A 27,634-nucleotide genomic window follows, 5' to 3' on the forward strand; every position below is an offset into this window, starting at 1 on the left:
GTAGCGGAACCCACGCTAAGGAAAAAAAAAGATGCCCACAGCTGATGCTTCACAAAGCATCCTCAAATCTTGGAGCTCCTCAGGTGCGCCCTAATGTCGGGGGAAGGGTGGACTGTGCTCGGCCCACCAGAGCAGCGTGGTGGTGCACGGACTTCCACTTGCACTGGATAAACTACCGTCGCCTTCTGTGTGGCCTCTGTGCATCTCTTTTCTTTTCTTTTCTTTTTCGAGACAGGGTTTCTCTGTGTAGCTTTGGAGGCTGTCCTGGCACTTGCTCTGGAGACCAGGCTGGCCTCGAACTCACAGAGATCCACCTGCCTCTGCCTCCCGAGTGCTGGGATTAAAGGCGTGCGCCACCAACGCCCTGCGCCTTTGCGCATTTTAAACGATGCCACCTCACTACAGTCGTGAGCACTTCAGGCGGAACGGAGCCAGGCCCAGTAGACCGCACCGGCGGGGCGGAAACACCTCAGCACCTCACTGAAACGCCACCGCCGCCAACTCAGTTCCGGGGCGCGACTACCCGAAGCGGAAGGGCTTTCAGCCGGGGTCCGGCTGTCGTCCCTCCCCTCGGCCTTTTGCGCGACGAGGGCGGGACTTCCTGTCTCGTGCTTCCGAGTGCCTCCTGCAGCGAGCAGGCTGGCGACCGGAAGTGAGGTTCTGTGTCGCGAGCTCACCTCTGCTCGGCTCCGCAGGTCACCCTCTCCCGCGGCGCTCGCCAGCCCCTGCGTGTCTGTCCCCGGGTGGGAGGGCGCCATGGAGGCGCCGCCGCCCGCGCCCCGCGGCCTGCTTAGCCCGGCCTGGGGTCCTTTCTCCCGAGTCTTTGCTGCGGGTGCTGTGGCTGCGGATTCCCAAGACTTTGCGGAGCACCGGGAGCCGCATCCCTATGTCTCAGAGCCGGGTTCCCCGGAGTCCGGATGGGACCGCCTCCGGCAGCTGTTTGTCAAAGAGTAAACTTGCCTCGGGTGTGTGGGGAGGGTGACTCGGGGGTCCCCGCAGCGGGCCAGTGTCGCTCGCCGAACGTCCTCTCTGCCCTGGAGATAGCCGCCTCCCGTAGCTGCTCGACACGCTGGTTTTTTGAATCAGACTCATTCAAAGTCACGCTCTTAAAATAGCATCGTACTCCCAGTTTTATATATTAGAAAAGTTGAGTCAATCCGGTTATTGTCCTGTAGTGATCACCGGGAACTGTATTTGGAAGTCCACACTAGCATTCTTTGCATATTTCACTTGCTCTCAAGCTTTGGTCTGTCTTGGCCAGTCGTGGCCCAATATACCTCAAGTGGGAGCTGGGGAAGGGCAGAGAGAATTGTCAGTTTATTCTTATTTTGCACAAGGAACTGAACATTGTGACGACTGCTCTCCTTCCCTTCTCTGCTCTTTCCTACCTCTCTGCCCCCGTGTTCTCACCTCCGTTTTTAAAAATTGTGTATGTATATATGTGGTTGGGGGTGTGTGTACGTGAGTGCAGATGCCCTCGGGCCACAGGCATCAGATCCTGGTGAATTTGGGGTCACCTGTAGTTTCAAGTCAGCTGACATGATTCTGGGAACTGAACTCAGGTCCTTCTTAAGATCAGTACGTGATCTTAACTGCAGAGCCACCTCTTCACCCCGCCCCCCCCCATCTTTTTTGAGACAGGGTCTTGCTATGTAACCCTGGCTGTGTATGTAGACCAGTCTGGCCTGGATCCGGAAGCAACATCCCATTCTCAGCCTCCCAGATTCTGGGATCACAGGCCTGAGCCTCTCGGCCCAGCGGCTCTCTTTTGCCCTACTGGGGGATCAAACGTTAAGACCTCTTGAGCCCCAGGAGCTACCCTCCCAGATCTACCTCACTTGCCAGAAACTAGATATTAAAATAAACAATGTGAAGAGCAAATGATTAGCTCTTTGTATTACTTTCACCTAATATCTACCCTCATTTATTACTAGAGAAAGTTTATCATTTCTTGAAGTAATTTACCATACTACACTGTGTTATCAATTGAGTAAATAAGTTGGGCCAGATTTATATGTAATTATTCTATTACTTTTCTTTTTTATTTTGTCTTTTTAAAAATTATATTTCTTTATAATTATATCTCTATATGTGTATGGGTGTTTTGCTTGCATGTCTGCGTGTCCCATGTCTGATAATGTCAGATCTCCTGGAACTGGAGTTACAGACAATGTGAGCTGCTATGTGAATACTAGAAATGGATTCTGGGCCCTCTGCAAGAGCAGCACATGCTCTTAACCTCTGAGCCGTTGCTCCAGCCCCTCATCATCTTTGTTTTAGTACATAATATGTCAGATTTTTCTCAAAGGTCCTTCCAAAAGCTTGTATATTTTTGAATGATCTTCTGTAGTGTATATGAGATTTATTTTAGTTTTTGAGTCCTGGGAGTCTACCTGTGTTGTAAGCCATAATGACCTCTTGTTTCCATGTCTCAGTTGCTACTATGGCCCACAGGAGATAGTCGTTTTGATCATTATTACAAACCACAGAATATTGGAACTAAAGAAAGCTTGAAAAATAATGTTATGCGATTTTTATGCTCTTGTCCATGATGTGAAAGGGAAAACCAGGGTTCAGAGCGATAGATCTGGCTGCATGCTACAAAACAGATCCCAGATTACAACACTGTCCTATGTCTAGTTCCATCCTGTTACTTAGTCCTGTTACCTTTTCGCTATTCTTTAGCTGCTTGGACTGAGTTTGTGACATTTTAGAGTCTTTATTGTTTTTATATTTATTTAATTTTCTTTCTTGGAGGATTTTGAGATGGGGTCTCAGGTAGCCCATGTGTAGGTAAGAATGACCTGATCTTCTGCCTCCACCTTCCAAGTGCTGAGATCACAAGAGTGTACTGCACACTCAGTTTGAGCCTTTACGGCAGTAAAATTGAGGTAAATATTACCATCATTGAACTATTCAAAGGACTAAACAAAGAGGCAAAGTGTGGCTGTATTATACTTCAAGTCCCTTTACATTTTTTTTCTGAGTTTTACAGTAGATCAGTTTTTATGTAGATGAATTTTTAAAGTTCTGTTTAATATAAAATAAAATTTAAATTATAGCCACTTATGAATGTAAATGTAAGGATTTGTTTTCTAGAGTTTTAAGTTTTTTGTACATGAAGGAAGAGTATAGTGATTGAGAATCCCACACTTTCAAAAGAAAGCTAGCAATCTAAATACTGGTGCACATAGGGTCACTGTAAGAGTGCTGTATTGTTTAACTATTTTAAGAGTCTATCCTGGAAACTTCCTGGAAAACTTTGTAGTTTTTATGTATTGAGAGGCATAATTTGAATGAAACAGCTCTTCCTTATTTTAGATTGGCCTGTGCTGCCTATTACATAGTAAATTTTCTCAGTACTTTTTTTTCCCTTTTATGATTTTAAAGCTAGGCATGGAGGCATGTGCCTGCAGTGTCATCACTTGAGGTGGCAAGGAGGATCAGGAGGTCCCAGGCAATGTGAGACACTTTCTTGATAAAGAGACAGCTCTCACTGTGTTCTTCAGGTGGACCTGAACCCCCCCCCCCCAGTGATGGCTTCCAGTGCTCTCTGTAGTGCCATCTGAGTATACCATAAAACGAGTTTAGTAAGAATTTTGACTTTTTTTTTAAAGGAGATTTATTTATTTTTCTTTTATTACATGTGTTTGAATGTGTGCATGTATGCATGTGCGCTGTGTAGGTACTTCATACCCAATAGGGCAAGAAGAATCAGATATTCTGGAATTGGAACTACAGACCTCTCTGCAAGTACAGCAAGTTCTCTTACTGATTGAGCCATCACTCCAGCCTCTGGACCTTGACATCTTTAGAATCCGAATCTCAGCTGTTTAAAATCCCTATTTTATGTATTGCTCTTAAAATCTTGTGAGTTGGGTGGGAGAGATGGCTCAGAGGTTAAGAGCACTGGCTGTACTTCCAGAGGTCCTGAGTTCAATTCCCAGTTACCTTATGGTGGTTGGTAACATTTGGTGCCCTCTTCTGGCCTGCAGGCAGAACACTGTATACCTATTAAAAAAAAAAAATCTCATGAGTTCATGTGATCTTTATTAGCTTAGAATTTAAAAATGAAAGTATTAGTCTCTTTATCCAACTCAAAGATTTTTCTTTATTTCTAGGGTTGTGTTGTGTACTTAGAAAAATATTCCTAAGTGTACTTACTAATGAGTTTTTCTAGATGAGCATCCATCTACACAAACAACAGCAGAAGTTGACACCGATATCCCAGGAGCTCCCCTTCATGCCCTTCTTCCCAAGGATAATTACTGTTCTAGTTTTCTAATAGCATAGATTGCTTTTGTTTAAGACATAAGCAATACATGTATTGCTGTTTTGTTTTTATAGCAGGGTTTCATTATGTAACAAAGGCTGGCTTCAAGCTCATGATTCCCCCACCTCGGCCTCCTGAATGCTGTAATTACAGGTGTCCCCCATTATACCAACTTGTGCTGCTCTTATATATCTGCACTGTTGAATTCACAAAAGCATTTCATCATTTCTGCCCATAACAAAACATGTGCAAGCGTTTGGGATGGTTCTGAACAAAGTGTTTTGAATAATGTCCCAACAACATTTTCTTTTTGGTGTTTTAGTGAACATCAGAGAATTCCAAAGGAAGTTGAATATATCTGCAGGGCAGCTGTTTCAGCAGGCATCATTGGCTGGGCATATGGAGGAATACCTGCTTTTATTCATGCTAAAAACCGCTACATCGAGCAGAGTCAAGGGGAGATGTTCCATAACCGCTTTGACGCTGTGGTAAGTATTGATGGGCTAATGGGATACGCCAGTTTAACTATTCTCTTCACACTTCATCTTTGTTAGAGCTTGACTTCGGAGAGTTTTGGAATATCAGGGTGAAGAAATTAGATCTACACTTAGCAGCAATGGAAGCATTAATGCTAAATGAATTTTCTACTTCTTCAACTTACCTGTTTAAAAGAAAGATTTTTTTTCTAGTTTAGCTTCTAATAGTAGAATACATACTGAATTTTCCTCATGCCTCTTTAGAATCCATTAGTCTGAAATAGTTTATCTGTCAGTCTTGCCCTTGGACAGTTTTAAACCTTGTGGACCATTTGTAGAATGGCTTACAGTTTAGATTTGCTTGATAGTTTCAGTCTTAGGGTTTCTATTGCTTTGAGGAGACACCATGGCCACAACTCTTAGAAAGGAAAGCATTTAATTGGAATGAGTGGCTTACAGTTTCAGAGGTTCAGTCCATGATCATCATAATGGAGCATGGTGGCACGCAGGTGGACGTGGTGCTGGAGAAGGAGCTGAGAGTTCTACATCTTGATATGTAGGCAATAGGAAGCAGTCTGAGACACTGGGTGTAGCTTGAGCATATATGAGACCTCAAAGCCCACCTCCAAAGTGACACACTTTCTCCAACAAGGCCACACCTCCTAATGGTGCCACTTCCTTTGGGGGGCATTTCCTTTCAAACCACCACAATTTCTCATGATAAAATTGAGATTTGTGAAAGGCTAAAGAGTTATACAATCTGAAGAGAATCCCTCCACTTAGGAGGCAGAGGCAGGTGGATCTGTGAGTTTGAGGTCAGCCTGGTTGATGGAGTGAGTTCCAGGACAGCCAGAGCTACACAGAGAAACCCTGTCTTGAAAAACAGAAAAATCAGACTTGTGGGCCTTGATGGGTTGGTGACTGAAGATGCTTGCTGCCAAGCTGGACAACCTGAGTTTGATTCCCAAGATGGGGGCAAGGAGAGAGCAGACTCTTAATAAGCTGTCTTCTGACCTCTATGTGCATGCCCTGGAATGCTTGCACGCATGCACGCCCTAGTGCCCTAGATTTGATATTTCCTCTGACTCTTGGTATGACCTTTAGTTACATGGGTAACATGAGATCTGCCGGGTTCCCATAGCATAAAATTGCTGTTTCCGTTTTGAGGAAATAAGTATTTTATAGATTCTTGTTAGACACCTTGAGATTTTGTAAATATCCTATTTTATTTTCATCTACCCTGTGCTTTTAGAATTCAATTTATTCTTATTCAAAATGGTTCTTACTGTCATGATTGTCAAATGGCCTTTTTCTAATTCTAGCATTTTTTTTTTTTTTACATTCATTGGTTAGTGTTGTGCTAGGTAGTAGTAGTCGCCACTATTATATTTATTTACTCATCCATTTAATTAATTAATAAATAATAATAAAAGTAATAATGAGTTATTCTGAGAAATGTGCTATTTAATTTTGTTGTTATTTGAGTTTCAGAATATACTGCACAAACTAGGACAGCTACAAGGTCTTAGGCCATCTTCTGGTAACATGTAGTATATGTGGTCTGCTCATGACCAGAGTGTTGGTATGAAGCACATGGTTTTTTTTTTTTTTTTTTGAGACAGAGTTTCTCTGCATAGCTTTTGGCTGTCCTGAACTCATTCTGTAGACCAGGCTGACCCTGAACTCACAGAGATCCACCTGCCTCTGCCTCCCAAGTGCTGGGATTAAGAGTGCACCACCACTGCCCTGCAAAACACATGATTCTTACTTATAATTTGTTTCTATCTATGTGTACTCAGAATTTCTTATTTATTCCATAGAGTTATATTCCATTACTGTGATTTGTTCTAATACTCCAGTTGGCTTGTATTTGGGGCAGTTGGAATCCTTTTAGATCCACTGCCTGTGAGTTTTTCTGTTTTTGTTTTTGGCTTTTTTTTTTTTTTTTTTTTTTTTTTTTTTTTTAAGGGTCTTGCTTAGTAGTCCAGACTGGCTCTTCTATTATTCCTACTCTTCTATTCCTGCTCTTGAAAGTGGCCAACTCAGAGTTCTTTTTGGTTTTGTTTTAGGCAAGGTTTCCCAATGTATCCCCGGGTGTTCTGGACTTGAACACACAGAGATCCTCCTACCTTTGCCTCCCCAGTGCTGAGATTAAATGTGTGTTCTGTCATGTCTGGTGGAACTAAGATTTCTTTTAGGGAAGATTGGTAGAAAACAAGACCTGGGTCCACGGTGTACTCTACTCTTCCAGGGTATTATTGCTTTTAGACTGGGCAGACAGAGTTTGGAAGTGTGTGTGTGAGATGCTCTATGTGTGTCTACCTCAAAGTATGAGTTCATACTGATATTTCTTTTAAAGATTTATTTTTAATTTCTCTCTCTCTCTCTCTCTCTCTCTCTCTCTCTCTCTCTCTGTGTGTGTGTGTGTGTGTGTGTGTGTGTGTGTGTGTGTGTACATATACCATGGGCATGCCTGCTGTCTGCAGAAGTCAGGAGAGGGTGTTGGATCTCATGGAACTGGAACTGGATTGTCGTGAGCCACCATGTAGATGCTGGGAACTGAACCCAGGTTGCTTTTAATTGCTGAGCCATCTCTCCATCCAGCCCAACAGTGAACTTTATTGATGGTACTTGAGAGTAGGACTCCCTAAGCGCTCCACTTCTGAGGGTCTGTGATGAAAACTGGGGGTGGGGGGGTGGGAGATGCTCAGTGCATTCGGGGCTGAGTTGGGGCCTAGAAGCTGAGGGTCTTTCTCTTCCTTTTGTGTTCTTGCTGAGATAGTACTCCAGGGCTTCGTATTCCTTGAAGGTCAGGTGGGCACTCTGTTGCCTACCTGAATTGGTTGTCATATCAGAAAATGAGCTTGACAGAGTGGTCATCGAGGGCAGTGACCTCAGCATCAAAAGTGGAAGTGTAGGTATCACTGTTAATGGTGCAGGAGATAACCTGATATTTGATACAGCTCTGTGAGCCCTTTAGTGTGGCTTCTGTTATTTATTTCACTACCTTCTTTTCTGTTTGTTTGTATTTTTCAAGACAGGCTTTCTCTGTGTAGCCTTGGCTGTCCTGGAACTCACTCTGTAGATCAGGCTACCCTTAAACTCACAGAGATCCGCTTGCCTCTGCCTCCCAAGTGCTGGGTTTAAAGGCGTGTGCCACCACTGCCTGGCCTTTTACTACCTTCTTGATGCCATTTTATTTGGTAGCTTTCTTTCGGCAGCAGATCAGAGTCATGATGGACTTATTGAGGGTAGGAACCTGGAAGGCCGTGTCAGTGTTAGTAAGCTCCCCCTTATATCTGATACGACCTTGCTCACAACCGTGGCAATACCAGTAGCCACCCCACCACCATCATGCTGCAGTTTCCCAAATGGGCTGTCCATGTCTTCTGGGAGGCAGTAATGGAATCAGCTGGTTGAAATCCTTCCATGATGTTCAGGTTGTCATGGATGATCTTGGCCCAGGGTTGAGGGTAGGGTAAGCAGTCAATGGTACAAGAGGCATTGCTTATGATCTTGAGTGAGTTGTTACACTTCCTGTGGTTCACATCTATCACAGGCATGGAATCAGTAAAAGGGGCAGAGATGATAATGTTTTCTTGGCTCCACCCTTCAAGTGGGCCCTGGCCTTCTCTATAATAGTGAATATACTAGTAGGTTCTACAGGGTATTTGTATATATATTAATGGATATCACTCCTAGAACATGGAGTTGGCCTTCCCTTTGATAACAAGTTTCTTCTCATTCTGAGCCATGACTGTGCTGTGAAACTTTCAATGAATGATGGTGACAGTACCCACTTCTCAGAGTTGAAAGTAGCTCTGGTAGCCAGGTACCCAGCACAAGCAAATATTAACTTCCAGTCTTCACTGTCATGTATGAGGGTAGTAGCTAGCACTGCGTGAGGAGATACAATTGTCTCTCAAATGGGGAGGAGCCAACAGCCTCTTAGCCCTTTTCTCTGACTCCCAAGTCTTTACTTGTGTTAGTATTAATAATAGTTCTAAAATTTTTTTCTATGTTTCTGTTTAGGGGTACCTGAGTACTTTGCAGTTGACATTTCTGCAGTACAGGTGTAGAATAAGGAAAATGTCAAAGTATCTTGGAACCTCACAGCATTTTAACAAATTATTTTTAGCAAAGTGCACACCGAGCTGGCACGAGGGGCTTCCTCCGGTATGGCTGGCGTTGGAGTTGGAGAACTGCAGTTTTTGTAACCATATTCAAGTAAGTGCTCGGTTGTATAAGAGCTGAGTTAATCTTCCAGGGTGGAGGGGCAGTGTCTTGCTATATCTCAGGCTGACCTAGAGTGCAGTGGAATCCAGGCTGTCTTCAGACTGTGATTCTCATGGAATTACAGACATGTGCCATCATGCCAGTATTCTTCTAGGAAAGCATCATTTGAGCAAGAGGTGTTATGAAAGTGAACACTCACATGAAAATATTCATAATTCCTTTTCCATGTGTGTGTGTCCATGTCTGTGTGTGCCAATGCCTGTGCCATAGTGTGCATGTGGCAGTCCAAGAACAACTTAGAGGAGTCGGTTCTCCTCTCAACACGCCAGTCCTGGAGATTGAACGCAGGTCAGACTTGGAGCAGATGTCTTTATCCACAGAGCCGTGCCACTGACCCTATAATGCCTTTTCTTAATAACCCCTATGTACATAAGAAATTGATTCAATATTAGTTCTGTACCCATGATAGAGCTCTACAACTAGGGTCAAAAACAGATATAGGGGTTCCTTTTTCTTTTATTTTTTGAGATGGGTGTCTTGCTATGTAGCTCAGGCTGAGTTTAAACTCACTATGTAGCCCAGGCTGGCCTCAAACTCAAAATCTCACCCTCCCAAATCCTGGGATTACAGTGTGCCACCATCCCTGGAAGAAAAGAAATACTGTAGAGCCCTTCTTTCTAAGTTGATTCTTCTGAGTGAATATTTGTTCTGGGAATTTGATTTTATTGTTTCATTCTTCAACAGATTTACCTAGAGATGCATAGGCATGTTAGTCTAGAACACACTGAAGGGGCCTTGACTAGGACAAGAGTTTAAAAATACAGGAATTTGGTGGTTGTTTCTGGTTTTTGTTTGTTCGCTTGGTTTTTTGTTTGTTTGTTTGTTTGTTTGGTTTTCGAGTCAGGGTTTCTAACTGTGTAGCTTTGGAGCCTATCCTGGCACTGCTCTGGAGACCAGGCTAGCCTTGGACTCACAGAGATCCGCCTGCCTCCGCCTCCCAAGTGCTAGGATTAAAGGCTTGTGCCACCACAGCCCAGCACTTGTTTGTTTTTTTAAGACAGGGTCTCATGTAGCCCAGTCTGCTTTGAACCTGATGTGTAGCTGAGGATGAGTTTGGATTTCTGATCTTCCTGCCTCCAGATCCCAAATTGCTGGGATTAGAGACATGAGCTACCATGCTTAGTCTGATGTTGTGCTGGGATTGAACGCAGACCTTGTAAGTGATAGACAAGTGTTAAGATAAATCTTTCTGCCAAAAGCTGCCGAGCCCCACCGCCATGTGTGTGTTTTACACCAGCTGCCCGCCTGAGTTAGGGCCCAAATTAATAAACAGAAACTTGTATTAGGTTCAAATGCTGCTTGGCCAATGACTAGGATTTCTCATCTGCTAGCTCAATCTTAATTATCATAAATCTATATATTTTATAAGATTTATCTTATAGAGGTTGCCTTCTGTTGGCACCGTCTCTTGCCGGTGGATCACATTGCACCACTGGAGGAAAACCGGAGGGGAAAAAAGGGACACTTCCTGTTTCTCCTTGTTTAAATATGAGTCTCCTTGCTATGTCACTTCCTGCCTAGATCACCACTTCTCTACTGCATTTCCCAGTATCCTCTTTGACTCCTAGTCCCTTCTAACTTGCTGTCTCATTGGCCAAACAAGTACTTTATTCAGTAATCAATAAGATTACACAGTACATTCCCCATCAGACAAGCACACTACCAACTGAGCTACCTCGTTAGTCCTAATAGGATGTTTTAAAACTATCATTTCAATAAAATAGCAGTCAGGAAGGTGAATGGGTGTACTTTGAATGAAATGTTTTCTTTGTCCTCTCTTCTTCACAGCACAGTGAACACTGGACTAACTGTGTATCGAAATAAAAATGCCTTAAGCCATTTTGCCATTGCTGGAGGTAAGGTGTTTTTTTCTTGTTCACATTTTAATTTCAAGTATGGTTTAGAATATATAGGATTTATGAATAAGAACTGTGGAGTTTTTTAAAATATATTTATTATGTATACAGTGTTCTGCCTGCATGTATGACTGCAGGCCAGAAGAGGGCATCAGATCTCATTATAGATGGCTGTGAGCCACCATGTGGTTGCTGGAAATTGAACTCAGGTCCTCTGGATAAGCAGCCAGTGCTCTTAAATTCTGAGCCATCGCTGCAGGCCCATGTGGAATTTTTTGATTGGCTTCACACTATATCCTTTTCAACCTTCATATAAATATGCTTACAAATAGCCTCATAGTTGACTCTTGGTAGTTATTAAAGCAGACAAGATCTTTGCTTTCATTAAATTTTACCTGTGACAATGGGCAAAACCACCAGCTCTTATGAGAGAAAGCAGCAAATAGGTGGGACATGGATGTGACATGGACAGGGTTGTAGAGGCCTTTCAGGTCATTTAAGCTGACACCGGCAGATTGGGACGGAGCAAACTGTAGGCTAGTGGGCTAAAGAGCAGCGTCAAGAGGAAATTGTAGAGATGTTCTGCAGAAGCAGGTTGATATTTTAAGCACAAGGAAGGGCGATAGCTTGAGGTGGGACTGGGGTGTGAAGAAGGAAGGATCAGATTTACTCATGGTAAGAGATTGGTTTTATTTAAAGCTTTTTTCCTCTAGTGGTGACACACCATTAAAACAAGCATTAAAAGTAGAGCATAGAGCCATGTGTGGTGACAGATGCCTGTCATCCCTGCACTCGGAACTCTCTGGAAGAGCATACAGGAAATTCCATATTGAGGAAGTTGTTTAAAACAGTCAGGGACTCCTGACACAGCCAGCCTATGGTTCTGATTTGTTTGGGGTGAGCCATAGACTAGTAAACCAGGCTGGATTTTAATGGGATTTTAATGAGGAGACAATAAAACTAGAGGTAGCTGCTTGAGAGGCCAAGACAGGAGAATCGTTTGAGCCCACAAGTTCAGGGCCAACCCAGGCAGCATGTAAAGACACTGTATCTTAAAAAAATAACAACAACAAAAAATAGAGAGGGCAATAACAGGGATCTAGTGTGGGCTTTAGCAAGCTAGTTTTATTTGTTTGTATGTGAGTTCTTGTGGACACAGGAAGTAAAAACTAGAAAAGATAATGTAAACTGAAGTTTAAATCTGTTTCTCAACCCACAGACAGATTTGTTGTCCAAGGATAGAACCTTTAATTACCACTTACAAGGAATTGTTAACTCTTTCTAGGAAGCCAGACATAAAAATAAGAACTTAGAACAGACATCAGTGGCTATGCTCTTCAGGAAAACACAGAGATTTGATCTAGGCAAATCACAACCTGAAAGTAGAACCTCAGCCATGTGAGGGACATGGTTTAACTTAGAAGCTGCCGAAGCATGCTATGAGTCCATTTTGAGCTGGGAGTCCTAGCACATGCCCATAGCCCAGCACTTGGGAGACAAAGGTAGGAGGGTCAGAAACTCAGGCTCATTCTTGTCTACGTAGAGAGTTTGAGGTTAGCCTGAACCACATGAGTCTTTGTCTCCAAAAGAAAATAGTTCATTTTCAACAGTAACAGCAACAAGACATGGAAAAATGTGGGGTGGGGTGGAAATTTCCAACAGGTAGAAGGAAGCTATATGTTGGAAAGAGCTGACAGAAGAACTCAAATAATGTCAAATGTAATGATACATCAAAATGTAATCAAATGAAAATAGCTGGTGTTGGTAATACAGTAATGGAAATTAAAAATTTACTGGATGGTGGCTAGGAATAGGACTTGGTGGGTAAAACCACTTGGCATATAAATGTAAGGGACTGAGTTCAAATCCTCCGAACTAATGTAAGAGCTGGATACGTCTGTAATGCCAGCACTCCTTATTGGGAGATAGAATACAGAGGCAAGAAAATCCTTAGACACTTTGGGGCCCAGCCAGCGTGCTGTAAGCAGTGTGGAAAGACAACAAAGAGACCCTTGTCTCACCTAAGTGGAGAGTGAGGACCCATACCTGAAGTTGTCCTGCATGTTATGGTATATATGGTTTGCTCAATATACAAACACAAATGTGCATTTGTATGCACACAAAAATATTTTTAGATTTTTACTGGAGAAGAACTGAACCATAGACATAAGATAGCAGAGGAAAGAATCAGCCAGGCATGGTAGGGAAAGAATCAGTCAGGCATGGTGGCTCACGCCTCTAATCTCAGCAACTGGAAGGCAAAGACAGGAGGAATACCTCATGTTTGAGTACATTGTGGGCTAGAGAGTAAGACTATGTATGAAAAATCTTCTGTGAGCCTTAACATTTATGACTTTAAAAAGCTCCATATTTGTTTTGCTTTCTGACTCTGTGCTGTGCCTTCAGCACCTTCTCAAGTTTCTGCTCTTCATCAGGCAGTGATGGCACAACACCTTTAATCCCAGCCCTTGGGAGGAAAGGGCAGGTGGATCTCTATGAATTCCAGGACAGCCAAGGCTACACAGAGAAACCCTGTCTTGAAAAACCAAAAAGAAAAGAATATGCTCCTCAATAAGGAGATCCTGCTTAAGACACACTTAGCACACATGGGACCACTGCAGGCCCTACTAATGTGCTTCTCTGTTTTACACAGTTGTTCAGTCCATGAGGCTGGGCGTCTCAGCTGGTCTTCACTGTATGCCAGAATTGAAGTAGGCTCTAATGCCAGTGAGAGAATGGCTTGCTAGTCAGGCAAGGGCAAGCAGGCAAAGAAAACATTTCCTTCTTCCTGTTCTTATACAGGCTTCCAGCAGAGGGTGTGGCCCAGATTAAAGGTGTGTCTTCCCACCTCAAAGATCCAGATTAGAATGGATCTTCCTATTTCAAGTTAAGCAAAAATTCCCCCACAGGTGTGCCTCTCAAGTTTGATGTTTTAGTTAATTCCACATATAGACAAGTTGGCAGCCAATAGCCACCCCACTTGGAGACTAGAGAAATGACTCAGCAGTTAACAGCAGGTTACTGCCCATACCTCTTCCAAACTCACACTCTGAAATAAAAATTACTTTTTTTTTTTTTGTTTTGTTTTCTTTTTGGTTTTTTTCGAGACAGGGTTCTCTGTCGCTTTGGAGGCTGTCCTGGAACTAGCTCTTGTAGACCAGGCTGGTCTCGAACTCACAGAGATCCACCTGCCTCTGCCTCCCGAGTGCTGGGATTAAAGGCATGCGCCACCAACACCCAGCATAAAAATTACTTTTAAAATAAAAATGTTGATACCTCTTGTCCCAGAATTTCATTTCTATGAGTTCATTTAAAAGAAGCTGTCAAATGTATAAAGATTTATGTGTAAGAATGCCTTTAATCCCAGCACTCCGGAGGCAGAGGCTGGCAGATCTCAGTGATAGGCTCCAAAGCTACACAGAGAAACCCTGTCTCGAACGCCCCCCCCCCCAAAAAAGAAAACTGGTGTTAAGATAAAAGTTGTGGTATGTCTATGCAGTAGAATCATGTGGGAAACTTTAATATCGAAAACTGAAAATTTGATGATCATGAAATTTAATAATATATTCACAGAAAATTAAAAGTTTAATATATATAACATGGCCCCATTTTGTTTCTTAAAAATATTTTATTTGGAAGTGTACTCTTAATAATGATACTAAAGTGGTTTTTGTTCTTGTTAATTTAGAAAAAATTTAAGTGATTATATGATAGTTAAATAGAAATATAAAACTCATATTAAACAGCTAAATTTTTTGCCACCCAAGATGGCATTAGTGAAGGTGGAAAATAGCTGACATGTATGTAGCACAGTTGGTAGAATGCATGCTTAGCATGCACGGAGCACTGGGCTTCTTCCTGAGCTCCACACAGACTGGAGGTGGTAGTACACGGCTGTGATCTCAGCACTCACAAAGAGGCCAGAGGTCCAAGGTCATCCTCAGCTCCCTACTGAGTTTGAAGACATCTGGGTTACATGAGGCCCTGCTTTTAGAAAGGAAACTCAAACCAGCATTCTAGAAATAGAATTCTAGTGAAGAGAGGTGCACTCTTTGTGTCGGTCACCAGGTGGCATCGCATGCTGCATGCTGCCTCTGCAGGTCTGCCTGATTCACTGGATGGCAGGCAGTGCAAATGGGTGAGGCTGGGAGAAGGCAGAGTCTTCAGGGCTAGTGAAGGGCTTTGTTGTTGCTGCTGTCTCTTAAGTTTGGACAAATCTGCCTCAAAGAAGAAAGAGGTGAAAATGTGGGAAAAGGTGAAGTGAATGTTGGTTTTTAAGAGGAAATGGGCAAAACAAATGAAGTAGAGCCATAGGAGACTGAGGGTTTGTTTTGTTTCTCTGTGTAGCCTCGGCTGTCCTGGAACTCCTTCTGTAGACCTTGAACTTAGAGATCTGCCTGCCTCTGTCTCCCAAGTGCTGGGTTTAAAGGCGTGTGCTGCACTCCCACCCCCCCAACGTGAGACTGAGGATATTTAAAATGTTTAAGTAGTTACAAAATATTTTCTTCCTTTGACTGTGGAGTGGACAGAAAGTTACCTTCATGGCTGCCACTTGGACCTCTGGCCTCTTTGCGAGTGCTGAGATTACAGCCATGGTGGGTTCAGGAAGTTCACGTAGAGGTCTTTGTTCTTACTGTAAATGCTGGAAGTGTAGCATTTAAGGATGATTTAATATTGCCTTTTTTCCTTCTTTTAAATAGCTGTCACAGGCGGTTTGTTCAGAGTAAACTTAGGTATTCGAGGCTTGGTGGCTGGTGGTATAATTGGAGCCTTGTTGGGGTAAGTGTTAACCTGGTTTAGTGTAAATGGGTTGTCATTATAAAGAATAGATTTAGTCTGCAGAGTCTTTAAAGATGTATGTCCTATATTGACAATGGCTGCAACTGTTCATTCAGTTCCTTATTTAGGGGAATGTGAGAGGATTGAACCCAGATGCTAGTAAATGGTCTGCTTTTTAAAATTGTGAATGTGTATTTTTATTATTTATGTGTACATGTGTGTGTATGTGTATGTACCCAAGGAGTGTTGGATCCTTTGGAGTTGGAGTTCCAGGCAGTTGTGAGCTGCCTGATATGGGTACTAGGAATAAAACCCAGGCCCTCTACAAGAACAGTAAACATTCTTATCACTGAGCCTTATTTCCAGCTCTGACTGTCCACTTGTTGTTGTTGTTGTTTTTTTAAAGATTTTATATATTTATTTATTATGTATATGACATTCTGCTTCCATGTATATCTGCACACCAGAAGAGGGCACCAGATCTCATTATGGATGGTTGTGAGCCACCATGTGGTTGCTGGGAATTGAACTCAGGACCTCTGGAAGAGCAGTTGGCCCTCTTAACCTCTGAGCCATCTCTCCAGCCCCCACTTGTTTTATTTATAGTTATTACTATATAATTAAAATAGTAAAGAAAACTCAGTAGAGTTAAATAGGATATATAGTCAAGAATCCTTTTCATTGGGTAAAAGATGTCTAAACATTACCAATACCTGTAATTACTTGTAATTTGAACATTCATAGGGAGCAAGAAAAATGACCAGAAAATTGTTCACATAGGACATGTGTTTTGTAATATTTTAAAATTGTATTTTTTATTTAAATGTTTTCTTCCCTAGCTAAAATGCTGAAAATGTGAACAATTTCAAACCTACAGAAAAGTTGGGTGAATAAATATATTAAGACCCTATGAAGCTAATCCCAGCACTTGGGAGGCAGAGTCAGGTGGATCTCTGTGAGTTCAAGGCCAGCCTGGTCTACAAAGTGAGTTCCAGGACAGATGATGTTATTACACAGAGAAACCCTGTCTCAAAAAACCTTAAACAAAAAAAAGAAAGAAAGAGAGGAAGAAAGAAAGAAAGAAAGAAAGGAAGGAAGGAAGGAAGAAAGGAGGGAAGGAAGAAAGAAAACCAAAGGGGGATGTTACAATATTTCTGCCAAAAGCTGCCTGAGCCCCACCGCCAGCTTTATGTGTGCTTTATGCCAGCTGCCTGCCCGAGTTAGGCCCAAATGAATAAACAGAAACTTGTATTAGGTTCAGTGCTGCTTGGCCAATGACTAGGATTCCTCATCTGTTAGCTCAGTCTCAATTATCATACATCTATATATTTTATAAGACTTATCTTATCGGACGCCTTATTGGCGTCCCTCCTTGTTGGTGGATCACATCGTGCCGCTGGAGCAGGCGAACAGGAAAAAGGGCCCTTCCTGGTTCTCCTTCGCTTAAATATGAGTCTCCTTGCTATGTCACTTCCTGCCCGGATCAGCACTTCTCTACTACATTTCCCAGAATCCTCTTTGACTCCTAGTCCTGTCTACTTGCTGTCTCATAGGCCAAACAGTATTTTATTTAACAATCAATAAGATAAACATACACAGTACATTCCCCATCATCTCCTCTTTTCTGTCTAAATAAAAAGAAAGATAACCTATCTTTTATAATAACTGAGGAAAACTATAACCATAACTATCTGTCTTCAACTCTATCAAAGACCACAGAAGGATAATATATAAACTCTAGAATTGACAGAGACATCTTGTTACCTGGACAGTCACCCAAAGTTCCTCTGTAACGATGGGGCATCCATCTTCAGCCTATAGGCCACAGTGTGTCTAGCACATTCCTCCATTTTAACAGGAACCCTTCAGTTTTGTAAGTTTAGCAGTCATTTCTTGTGGGTCTTGCATGTCCAGTTTATACAGCAACAAACAGTCCAGGCAAGAGCAGTTTCTTGCTCAAATGGCTATTTTGCCATGTTGAAAGCAAATTCTATAACGAGTTTCTTCGATGCCCATCCTCCTTTCTGACGTAATTGGTGTGCCAGGAGCAGTTGTGTCTCATTGCCAAGAAAAACCCTAAACCATTTAAATGCCATATTTCTGAGGTCTTTGAAAGGTTTGAAGAATACCTATCCATCTCAAATATATCTCTATATATCTAGAAAACCTAACTAACCTAATTATAAGTTCTGACTATTATAGGTAAAAGATCTGTATAAGCACAATACCTAAACAAGAGGAGACATATACATATCACAAAATTGACCTTAAAGTTGTATCAATAAATGAAAATCTTTACCAATGTAAAGTATTCATTCCTATATCCTATTCCCCTTTTCTTTCTTTAAAAAGAGATTGACTGTGCTCATTATCATTTATAACCAACCTCATTTAAATGAAAACAAACATTTATAAACAATACTTGGGAATATGGGCGTCATTCTTTCTAAACTGCTTCCTGTTGATTGGGGGCGATGTTCATATACCATTAGGATCATGATAATACATAGAAACCTGACCAAGTCCTTGTTTTTGTAGTCTGTAAGGCTGTATCATCTCAGCTTCGGGGGTCTTGCCTGATCAAACCATATTAGTTTGGAAGGAATCAACAGCTTTTGATTTTCTGTGGAAATACAAGCAAAACCTTTATTTCTAAGTAGCCTGTCCTTAAACTTAAATTTTGAAGTCAAAGCATTTTTAAAATGTAGAAGTTGGATTAATTTAGCAGCATTTATAATCAAATGTATTTTAGCAGCAGTAATTCTTTCCTCGGCAATCAAACAATTTAAAGACAACAGTATGGCATTTAGTATCCAGATTCTTTGTGTATTTTTCATCTCTAGGTGGCTTTTTTACTATTCTACTTTTACTTCCTTTTGTTTCTTTTTTCCCTGAGACAGGGTTTCTCTGTGGAAATCTGCCTGTCTCTGCTTCCTTCAGCAAATCCTACTGGCGTTGGCCACCACAACCGGCTACTCTATTTTCTCCTGTTACTTTTTCTCTCACAAGCCTACATATATTTTTAAATGTAATGTAAACCTTTAGAGGTTTTTCTTTATCTGGATCTGTCTTTATCATCTTGGGAGTGCCGAGTCTAAAATCCAGAAGCACCGGGACGGCGAGAGCATATGGAAGCTGCTCCAATGCCTCTCAGCGGCTGGACAGGGCAGGCTGTGGCGGCAGGTTTACCTCTTTCTCTGGGAACCTTGGGGCATGGGGGTCATCCCGCTCACTGACACCAGGGGGAAAAAAAGACTTTATGTAAAGATCTATATCAGGGATGGGCATGTAGTTCAGTGACAGAGCATTTACCCAGCATGCACAAGGCTAAGTCAATTCCTAGCACTACTTAAAAATCAAACAACAAAACTCAAAGCCCTCATGTGATTTCTACTTGGATTCACCAATTGCTGACATTTGCCTATTTGTTATTTATATACCTATATATGTATGAGATACATTCTTCCTTTCCTACTTTTGGTTAAACCATTTGAGACCTCATAAAATCTCACCCCTAAATGTGTCAGCATGCATCTTCTAGGGTGAACTCATGGTAGAGATATCACAGTGAACTTGTTCTAGCTCATCTATGAAAGAAAGTCTGTATTCAAAGCCCTTCAGCCCCTATAGCAGTACCCAGAGTGGTTCTCACTTTGCTTTGATTAGTCTTGCTTTAGATTTGGGTTAAGTGTTTTTGTCAGGGAAGCTGTGTAAGTGCAACTGTGCCCTTGTACATATAACTTTAGATAGTTGGCCAACCTGAATGAATCTGAGTCAAACTGTATAGATCTGTTTTTCCTCACTGTAAGCCAGACACTCCCTTTCTGTTCCTGGGAGCCACCCATATCTTTCTCATGGGCCATCCATGTTCAGAATAGCAATACCTCTCCTCATAACTTCAGATCATCTGCTTTTCTCAGCCAGAGGAAACAGCTTTTAAAGGGTTCACCCAGATAATCTCCTTTCTGATTAATTCAAATCTGAGAAATCTGTGTTTCCATGCAGCACAGTAAAGTCAGGTGTACTGTCTCCTCATGGTCCTGGTGGAGTGTTTACCACTCTAGAGGTGTGGGTCAGGAGAATGGACCCTAAAAATGAGGCAGACTAAATTATCATGCAATAGCCAACTCTACTCAGAGAATCAGACAATTTATACTGAGGGTTAAGAGGAATCACAGGAATAAAGTGTACAGTCACAAGGACAAGCCACACTTGGCAAAAACATGTTTTTCCAGAGGCATTTGAGTAATAGCAGCAAGCAATAGTGAGTAATCTAAAGTAAACTCACTCCTATTTGATATACCTGGGAAGAGCACGAAGACACATAATTTTGTGTTTTGAAAAAACCAACGTCACAACTCTTTTTTTTTTTTTTTTTTTTTCCTCACAAGCACTCAGGGTTCTCCTTACATGACTCCAGCACATTTGAGGAAACTTTAGGATTCTCCTTGTCACCCCATTCCAGGGCTCTCTGACTGCCTCTGCCTACCAAGTACTGGAATTAAAGGCATATACCACCATTGCTTGGCTGGTTTCCTTTTTTAATGAGCCATAATTCATTCATATTTCTCTCTTTCTCTCCCTCTCTCTCTCTCTCTCTCTCTCCCTTCTTCCTCCTCCTCTTCCTCCTCCCCTCCTCCCTCTCTCACATACATACACACACACACACACACACACACACACACACACACAGAGAGAGAGAGAGAGAGAGAGAGAGAGAGAGAGAGAGAGAGAGAGAGATTTGCTTTTTCCATTCTGCTGATGTAGTTTTAGATTTCTTTGGCTTAGCAAAAAAAAGAAAAAGAAAAAAATCTTTAGATGAGATTATTAAAGTTCTAGCCAGAAAGAATTTGACATATATCAAAGTCAAAACTTTTTCCTTGAGGATACAAGAAGAAAATTCTGTTTGTCCCTATGATAATTAGTTTCTTTTCTACACATATATATGCTTTTGTATATATGGGCATTTGTGTTCATGGGTGTGGAAGCCAGAAATCAGTGTCAGGTGTCTTTCTCAGTCACATACCACCTTATTATCTTTATTTTTTTGTGGTACTGAGGTTAAACCTAGGGCCTTGCACGTGATAGGAAAGGGCTTTACCACTAAGCTGTGTTCTTAGCCCCATCCACTTTCTTTTTAAAATGGGATCACTCACTGAACCTGGAGCTCACATATTGGCTAGACAGGGTACTGAGCAAGCCCTAGGGATGCTGCCACACCCGACTCTTTCTTGGGTTCTCAGGATGCAAATTGAAGTCTTTCTGCATGCATGGCAAGCACTGTACCAGCCCCTAAAGAAGTTTATTTTTATTTTTCTTAAAATAACCATTTATTTTTATTTTATGTGTACATATGAGTGCCTGCATGTATACATGTGCATTACATTCATGCCTAGTGCCCTCAGAGGCCCAAACAGGGCATGGGGTCCCTTAGAATCAGAGTTACAGACAGTGTGAACCAAACCTGTGTCCTCTGCAAGAGCAAGTGCTCTTACTGCAGCACCATTTCTCCAGCACCTCAGTCCATCTCTTTGTGTATAACTGGTGATGTGGCAGCTGTCAGTTATAGCAGGTCTAGAATATAAGATGTTTTAATGGCTCTGTCTCTCAAAGCCAGTATCATCTTCCTCCCAACAAACCATCCCATTACATGTCTTGTCCTTCAGGATCTGGTACTGTCCTGAATGAACTACTCATTTCTTTTTGAGAAGCCTCCAGTTTGGAGCACATTACTTGAACTAGTCATAAATAGGTATTTCCCCCTTTGTCTTGGTTTATTTCTTATTTATGATTTAAAAAAAAAAAAACAACTGTTTATCTGTTACTGTTTGTTCCAGTCAAGGAAGCTACAGTGATTGTTTTTCTTTGTTGTTCAATCCAGGAGGAAAATGGCCTCCGTATTTTTTTCTGTTTGAAAGAAATGTTTAAATTACCAGATGCTTCCATGTCTGACTGTGGGTGAGCGCTCGCTCTGCTGTTGATGAGTAAGAACAAGCCTGTGTCATTCGGGCTAATGATTTCTCCTTAAACTTGCGGTTTCCCCCCAGTACGCCTATGGGATGCTTGATGATGGCACTGCAGAAGTACTGTGATGAGACTGTTCAGGAGAGAAGACAGAAGGACCAGAAGGCACTCCGTGAGCAGAAGCTGGAAGAGTGGTAAGCTCGGAACCTGTGAAGACTGCTAGTCTGACTTCCTAGTACAGCCCATGCTAGGACCCAGGCGTTCTCCCTGCTGCCACTCAGTTCAAAGAAGAGTTTGGCTTACTGAATCTTTCCGGTCTTTTAATCTGTATCGTCCTTTAAGTCTTTTTCATTTAAGGATTAGAAAAATGAAAGCCACTAATTTTATTTTTTAATATGATCAGGATCTTTCCTTAGATCTGTCTGTCCTTTCTTTCTTTCCTTTCTCTCTTTCCTTTATGACGCTGTGGGTTTAATAGGGTTACTACGAGAACATTGGTATATAGTTGTTTATAGGAACATGACCAACTTACAAGTGGTTATATGACTGAAGAAAGCATCTTCTGCTTCCCCAGAAAACATTAACCACCTATAAATAAACACTCAGGGATGGGCCAGGCCTCCTGAGCCCCTCCCTGGTCCCATGAAGGAATGCTAACAGCCCAACCTTGTACAAGTCTTATGTGGGTAATCACAGCTGCTCTGGGTCACAAGGCTGTGGGCAACTCATACCTAGAGGACAGTGTCCGCATTCTGGTTCCTCCAGCTCTTACAACCTCTGCTCTCCTCTGTTACACTTCCCTGAGCCTTGCAGGGAAGATGTAGATGGGAACTTCTATTTTTAAAATGTCTGGGAGCTGAGGCAGGGTGATCACCATGAGTCCCAAGTCAGCTTGATTTATGTAATAAGACTTGGTCTCACAAAAAAGGGTGGGGGAAAGTGAAAATGTTATATGCTAAGTGTCCATATTTGAAATTTTACTTCTTAATATAGACAAAGAACTGAAGTAGATAAAATAGCTGTTTGTGGATGGGATGCCACTGTGGAACATGAAGTGTTTGCATTTTCCATCTCACCATCATATGCTACAGTATTTTTTTTTTTCTCAGTGCTAGAGATTTACTAGGACCTCAATGCTAGACAAGTAATCGACCACTGAACCGAATCTCCAGGCACCTTTTAATTTTCATTTTGAGACAGTATCTTACCAAGTTGCTCAGTCTGGCCTCTGAACTTGTGATCCTCTTTTGTCAGCCTCCTAGTAGCTGGGATTCCAGGACTGTACCAACAGGCCTGCTTCAGTAATCTCCAGTTTGTAGGATAAGGTGGTGAGACTGACAACTGACTCTCTGTAGACTTTGTATAGGCTCCACCTGGCTACTGCCAGCTAGCACTCTTGAAGTGTGGGTGCTTATCATGGTGCAGCTCCTGGGTGTCTGAGATGAAATCTGCTGTCATTGCTGCTGTTTTTCTTCTTCTTTGTTTGTTTGTTTGTTTGTTTGTTTTTGTTTATTGAGACAGGGTTTCTCTGTGTAGCCTTGGCTGTCCTGGAACTCACTCTAGACCAGGCTGGCTGGCCTTGAACTCAGAAATCCACCTGTCTGTGCTGCTGCTTTTCTAATTGGACATATAAGCAGTTTTTTCCCCCCAGGGATTTTATTTGAAATTTTTTTGTGTTACACACACATACACACACACACACACACACACACAAATAGACATTTGTAATAGCTTTACATAGGTTTCTTCCCAAGGACTTAAATGCTATAGAAGAGCAAAGCTTTGGTTTGGAGCCAATAAAACCTTGAAAACTGAGCTTAAGTCTCAGCTTGACATAAATTAGACTAGGTTTCATTGTTTATTTTGAGAGTCTCAGTGTGTAGCCCAACCAAGTCTCAGATTCTAACAAACCTGCTGCCTCAGTGTCTGAGTACTGGGATTATAGGAATGTGCTACCACTAGGGTATGAGTCAGCTGGGACCTTGCTTTCCCTAACTTTAAGTCCTCAGTTTCTCCAGTTGCTTTAGGGACAGAATTTACTCTAATGCTCTGCATTCCTTGTTGTGCTTCCTCTTCACGGTAAGAGGGCATGTGGGGTACATGGTTATCCAGGTTCTAGGATGATGCACTTAAAATTCCAAGTGGCAATGTAAAATTTAATATTGTTAATTATTAAAACATTGGAAACATCCGTTTGTTTTTAGTGCCCTGGATGTCATACAAGCCTTCTTTTTAAAAACAAAGCTTTAGGAAAAGGGTTAGAAAGGGAAGGTTATTGGAAATTTGGTTATGATACAGAACGTTGTGAAAGAATTAACATTTGGGGGAAATATGAACCAATAATGATTATATTCCAATTTAAAAAGGAGGGGAGAAAAAAATAAAAGAGGTTTGTCAGTGACTTGAAGATGGAGAACCTTGAGAATGGGCAAAAGTAATAGCGTGAAATATAGTAATGAAGGACTTCTTCAGCCAAGAGAACTAATGTTTAACATGTAGGGATTGGAGACACAGCACTGGCTGCTCTTCTAGAGGACCTAGATTTGGTTCCTAGCATCCACATGGCAGCTTACAATTGTCTGTATTTCCATTTTGGGGAATCTGATACCCTCTTCTGTCCTCCGCAGGCACCAAACACTCATATGGTGCACAGACATACATTCAGGTAAAACACCCATACACATAAAATAAAATTTAAAACATTTTAAATGTATAGCTTGCACCTGTCATGAATATGTGTATGGTATTTCTAAGAAGAGTCAGTTCAAATGTTTATGTCACTTTTATGTGTCAGCCTCTGTGTTTGAAAACAGTATAGACAAATAAGAGTTTTTAAAATTATGCTAGCAGAAAATGTAGAAGACTGGCCATAGAGTTATGATAGAAAAATGGTCAAATTTGATTGAGTTGACACTTAAGATGTAAGTGGCTTTGATAATCAAAGAAAGATACCAAGATTCTATTTAGGAAAAGGACTGATCTCTTAGTAATTAGAGCCTACTGTTCATAAATACCTATCTGTAGAGTTGCCTAGATGATTCACCTAGATTACCATTGTACAGTCTTTGTGAGGTGAGACAGGATCTGGTGAGAGGCTTTATACAGTGGCAGGGGCTCCCAAGCCCTGAGTCTGAAGGGTAGGAGGACAGCCCAATTTGAAATGTAAACTTCAGCACAGGGTGTATCCGCTGCCACTCATCACTTGGAAGAACCGTGGGACACAGTGTCCCATCATGTTAGGTGTCCAGTGTCCATTTTGGTGTTGTGGAAATCATGGTTAGATTGAAAGTGGAGCAGGGTAGGAGAGAGAAGAAAGTCTTTGTGTTGTGTGTGCAAAGACCGTATTTGCTTATAGCAAAGCAGGGAAAGTGTGACAGATAATGCCCTTTTGTTTGAAGTCTGCAAGGACAAGTGCTGAAGCAGAGCTTGATAGTGTTTATCTCTTGATTGTAGGAGACGAAAGCTGCAACACACTGAGCTCCTCCCTGAGAAAATTGCAAGTGACTTAGAGAAGATTCGGTCTGAGGAAAATGCTCAGAGAATCCAGGAGCTGCTAAACCTTCCTAGGAACCCTTCATCGCCAGATAAACCAAGCAAAGACTGAGGACAAGGGGTCTGTGTGTGAAGGAATGCCAGTGCCAGGCTACTCCTTGTCAACCTGACAAATGCCAGTGCTGGCACCTGTGGTAGCAGTGACTTGCCTCTTACCTTTTCCCTCTGCACATCAAGGATTGGGCAATCAAAGCTGGGTGCCACACACAGTAATCCCAGCTGCTTAGGAGGCTGAGAAAAGAAGATGACATGAGGCCGGCTTGAGCTACATAATGAGACCCTGTTTCAAAAATACACACCCACAAAAAACAACAGAACCAAAAACAACCCAAAGAATTGGGTTACGTTTCCCTATCTATACTGATCATTGATCCATCTGAATACTTGTATTTCTCCCTCTTGCTAGATTTTATACAAGTAAAATACTTCCCAAAAGAATAAAGTATAGGTTGTCTGGATTGCCTATTCAGTCCCCAGCCTTTTAAAAATGTTCTCTTGGAGTGACTGAAAAGAGAAGGGACTAGATCAAGGAAGTGGCCTGTGAAACCATCTTCCTTTGGACCCTTCAAACAGTGTGGGCCTCAATGCATTTAGTTTCGTTTTAATAAGAATAAAAGGTGAAGCCGGGTGTTGGTGGTGCACGCCTTTAATCCCAGTACGTGGGAGGCAGAGGCAGGCGGATCTCTGAGTTCACGGCCAGCCTGGCTTACAGAGCGAGTGCCAGGACAGGCTCCAATACTACAGAGAAACCCTGTCTAGAAAAAATAAATAAATAAATTGAATGTGATTTAACAAAATGGAAGCAGGTGGTTATTGTTAGCGATGCTGTCCAGCTTTGTTTCCTATCAAGCATTGCTGACAGCATCTGTGCTGTAACGTACAGGAGAGGCTCAGAGGAGATGCATCATCCTACACCAAGGAGCTGGCTACCCGAGAGAAGCTGTCCTACAGATTTCAGCTCTGGGCAGATGGGGAAGAAACTTCTCTTGTCTTTGGTTTTGTTTTCTTCAGTTCTGGTGTTTGCAGTTAACTGTGGTCTGAAAATATTAAATGGAAGATTCCAGGTCTAGCAGTTTGTAAGTTTTAAATTTTGTACCTTTCTTAGGTTGGGTGGTGAAATCTCACCCTGTACCTCCTGAGATAGAACATATATATTCCTTTGTTTATCATTCCCCAGGGGTTCCTAGGAAGGTTTAGCAGCTCCTGTATCTGTCCATCTGTCGCTTACTCTTGGTTATCAAATTGAGTCTGTGGAATGACAGTGCTTGTGTAAAATAATAGCATTGAATAATGGTTCCAAAGAGCTTGAGTAGTGCTGCTGACAGGTCACATCCACTAAGACAGGCTCAAAGTGTGCCCTTTAAGGGAGAAGGTGAACATTGCTGCCATGTTGAGGACCCTGTACTGTGGATCAGATGGAGGGAAGAAACTGCTAGCATTTTAAATGGAGTTGTACTCAATCTTGGTAAGTTGGTTCTACTCTGAAGCAAGGTCTGTAAGAACAGCGTAGTGCAGTAGCTAAAGCTAAGGCCTCCAGGGGCAAACCACTTCCTTTCCATTTCAGCCCAGAGGGTAGCAGCTGTGTGACTTACAGCAAAACCATTTGATGAACCTGAAGTCTAGCACATACTAGGCAAGCACTCAGCCAGTGAGTTCCAGCCTCAGCCCCATTGAGTTTCAGATTTTTCACTAAGTGTATAGTATTATATACTTGAAAGTAGATATTTAATGAAATTATTTGAGTATATTAAGCATACATTTGCATTTCATTCTTGATATACAACTTCCCAAATCCTGGCCTCCTGGGGATGAGGACTGGTCATCTAAAAGTTCTCATCAGAGTAGAGTACTGGCCCTTTCAGTCCCAGCTAACAGCCTCTGCTTAGGGAGAGGAGCTGAGATGTGTCACCTAGACCAGAGACTTAAGCAGTGAGCATATGAAGCTTCTGTGACAGCCCAACAAGACAATACTGGAGAGCAGCTGGTTCCCAGAGGGTGTGGGATCCCCGCACACTTCCAGTGCTTCCCTCAATGCATGTTTTCATCGGAAAGCCTTTTATGGCAAACCAGGTAAGTGCTGTCCTGCATCCTGAGGTTTGCTCATGGAGCAAATTCATCACACAAGAAGGGGCAGTTTGTAGTTTGTTGGTCAGAGTTACAGGACTGAGCCTTTGGGGGATCTGATGGAGTGAAACTGTGTTTCTACTCCAAAAGCAATTGCCTCCTGGCTGGGAGAAACTCTCACAACTTTGGGGCCTACAAAAGTCTTTTGTGTTGGTAAATGTGGTGGGAGAGGAGTGTGTGTGTGTGTGTGTGTGTGTGTGTGTGTGTGTGTGTGTGTGTGTGTGTGTGAATTTTTTCCAACAAAACTTTTAGCACAATGCTTAGATGGTAATAGTCATAGTTGTAACCAGCCTCTGCACTGGTTTATTGGCACA

The 27,634-nt window shown here is 42.1% G+C and overlaps 1 protein-coding gene across 1 annotated transcript; it reads left to right on the forward strand.

Annotated features, from left to right (window-relative positions):
* Window positions 1-632: 632 nt before the first annotated feature.
* On the forward strand, window positions 633-25,661 carry Timmdc1 (translocase of inner mitochondrial membrane domain containing 1). Its single transcript, XM_027412687.2, has 7 exons — window positions 633-950; window positions 4,596-4,761; window positions 8,888-8,976; window positions 10,834-10,901; window positions 15,602-15,680; window positions 21,728-21,838; window positions 25,098-25,661. Exons 1-7 carry the CDS (start codon window positions 757-759, stop codon window positions 25,246-25,248), a joined length of 858 nt encoding a protein of 285 aa, XP_027268488.1. The 5' UTR covers window positions 633-756; the 3' UTR covers window positions 25,249-25,661.
* The last annotated feature ends 1,973 nt before the right edge of the window (window positions 25,662-27,634 follow it).

This window comes from Cricetulus griseus, chromosome 4, assembly GCF_003668045.3.
Source record: "Cricetulus griseus strain 17A/GY chromosome 4, alternate assembly CriGri-PICRH-1.0, whole genome shotgun sequence".
NCBI lineage: Eukaryota > Metazoa > Chordata > Mammalia > Rodentia > Cricetidae > Cricetulus > Cricetulus griseus.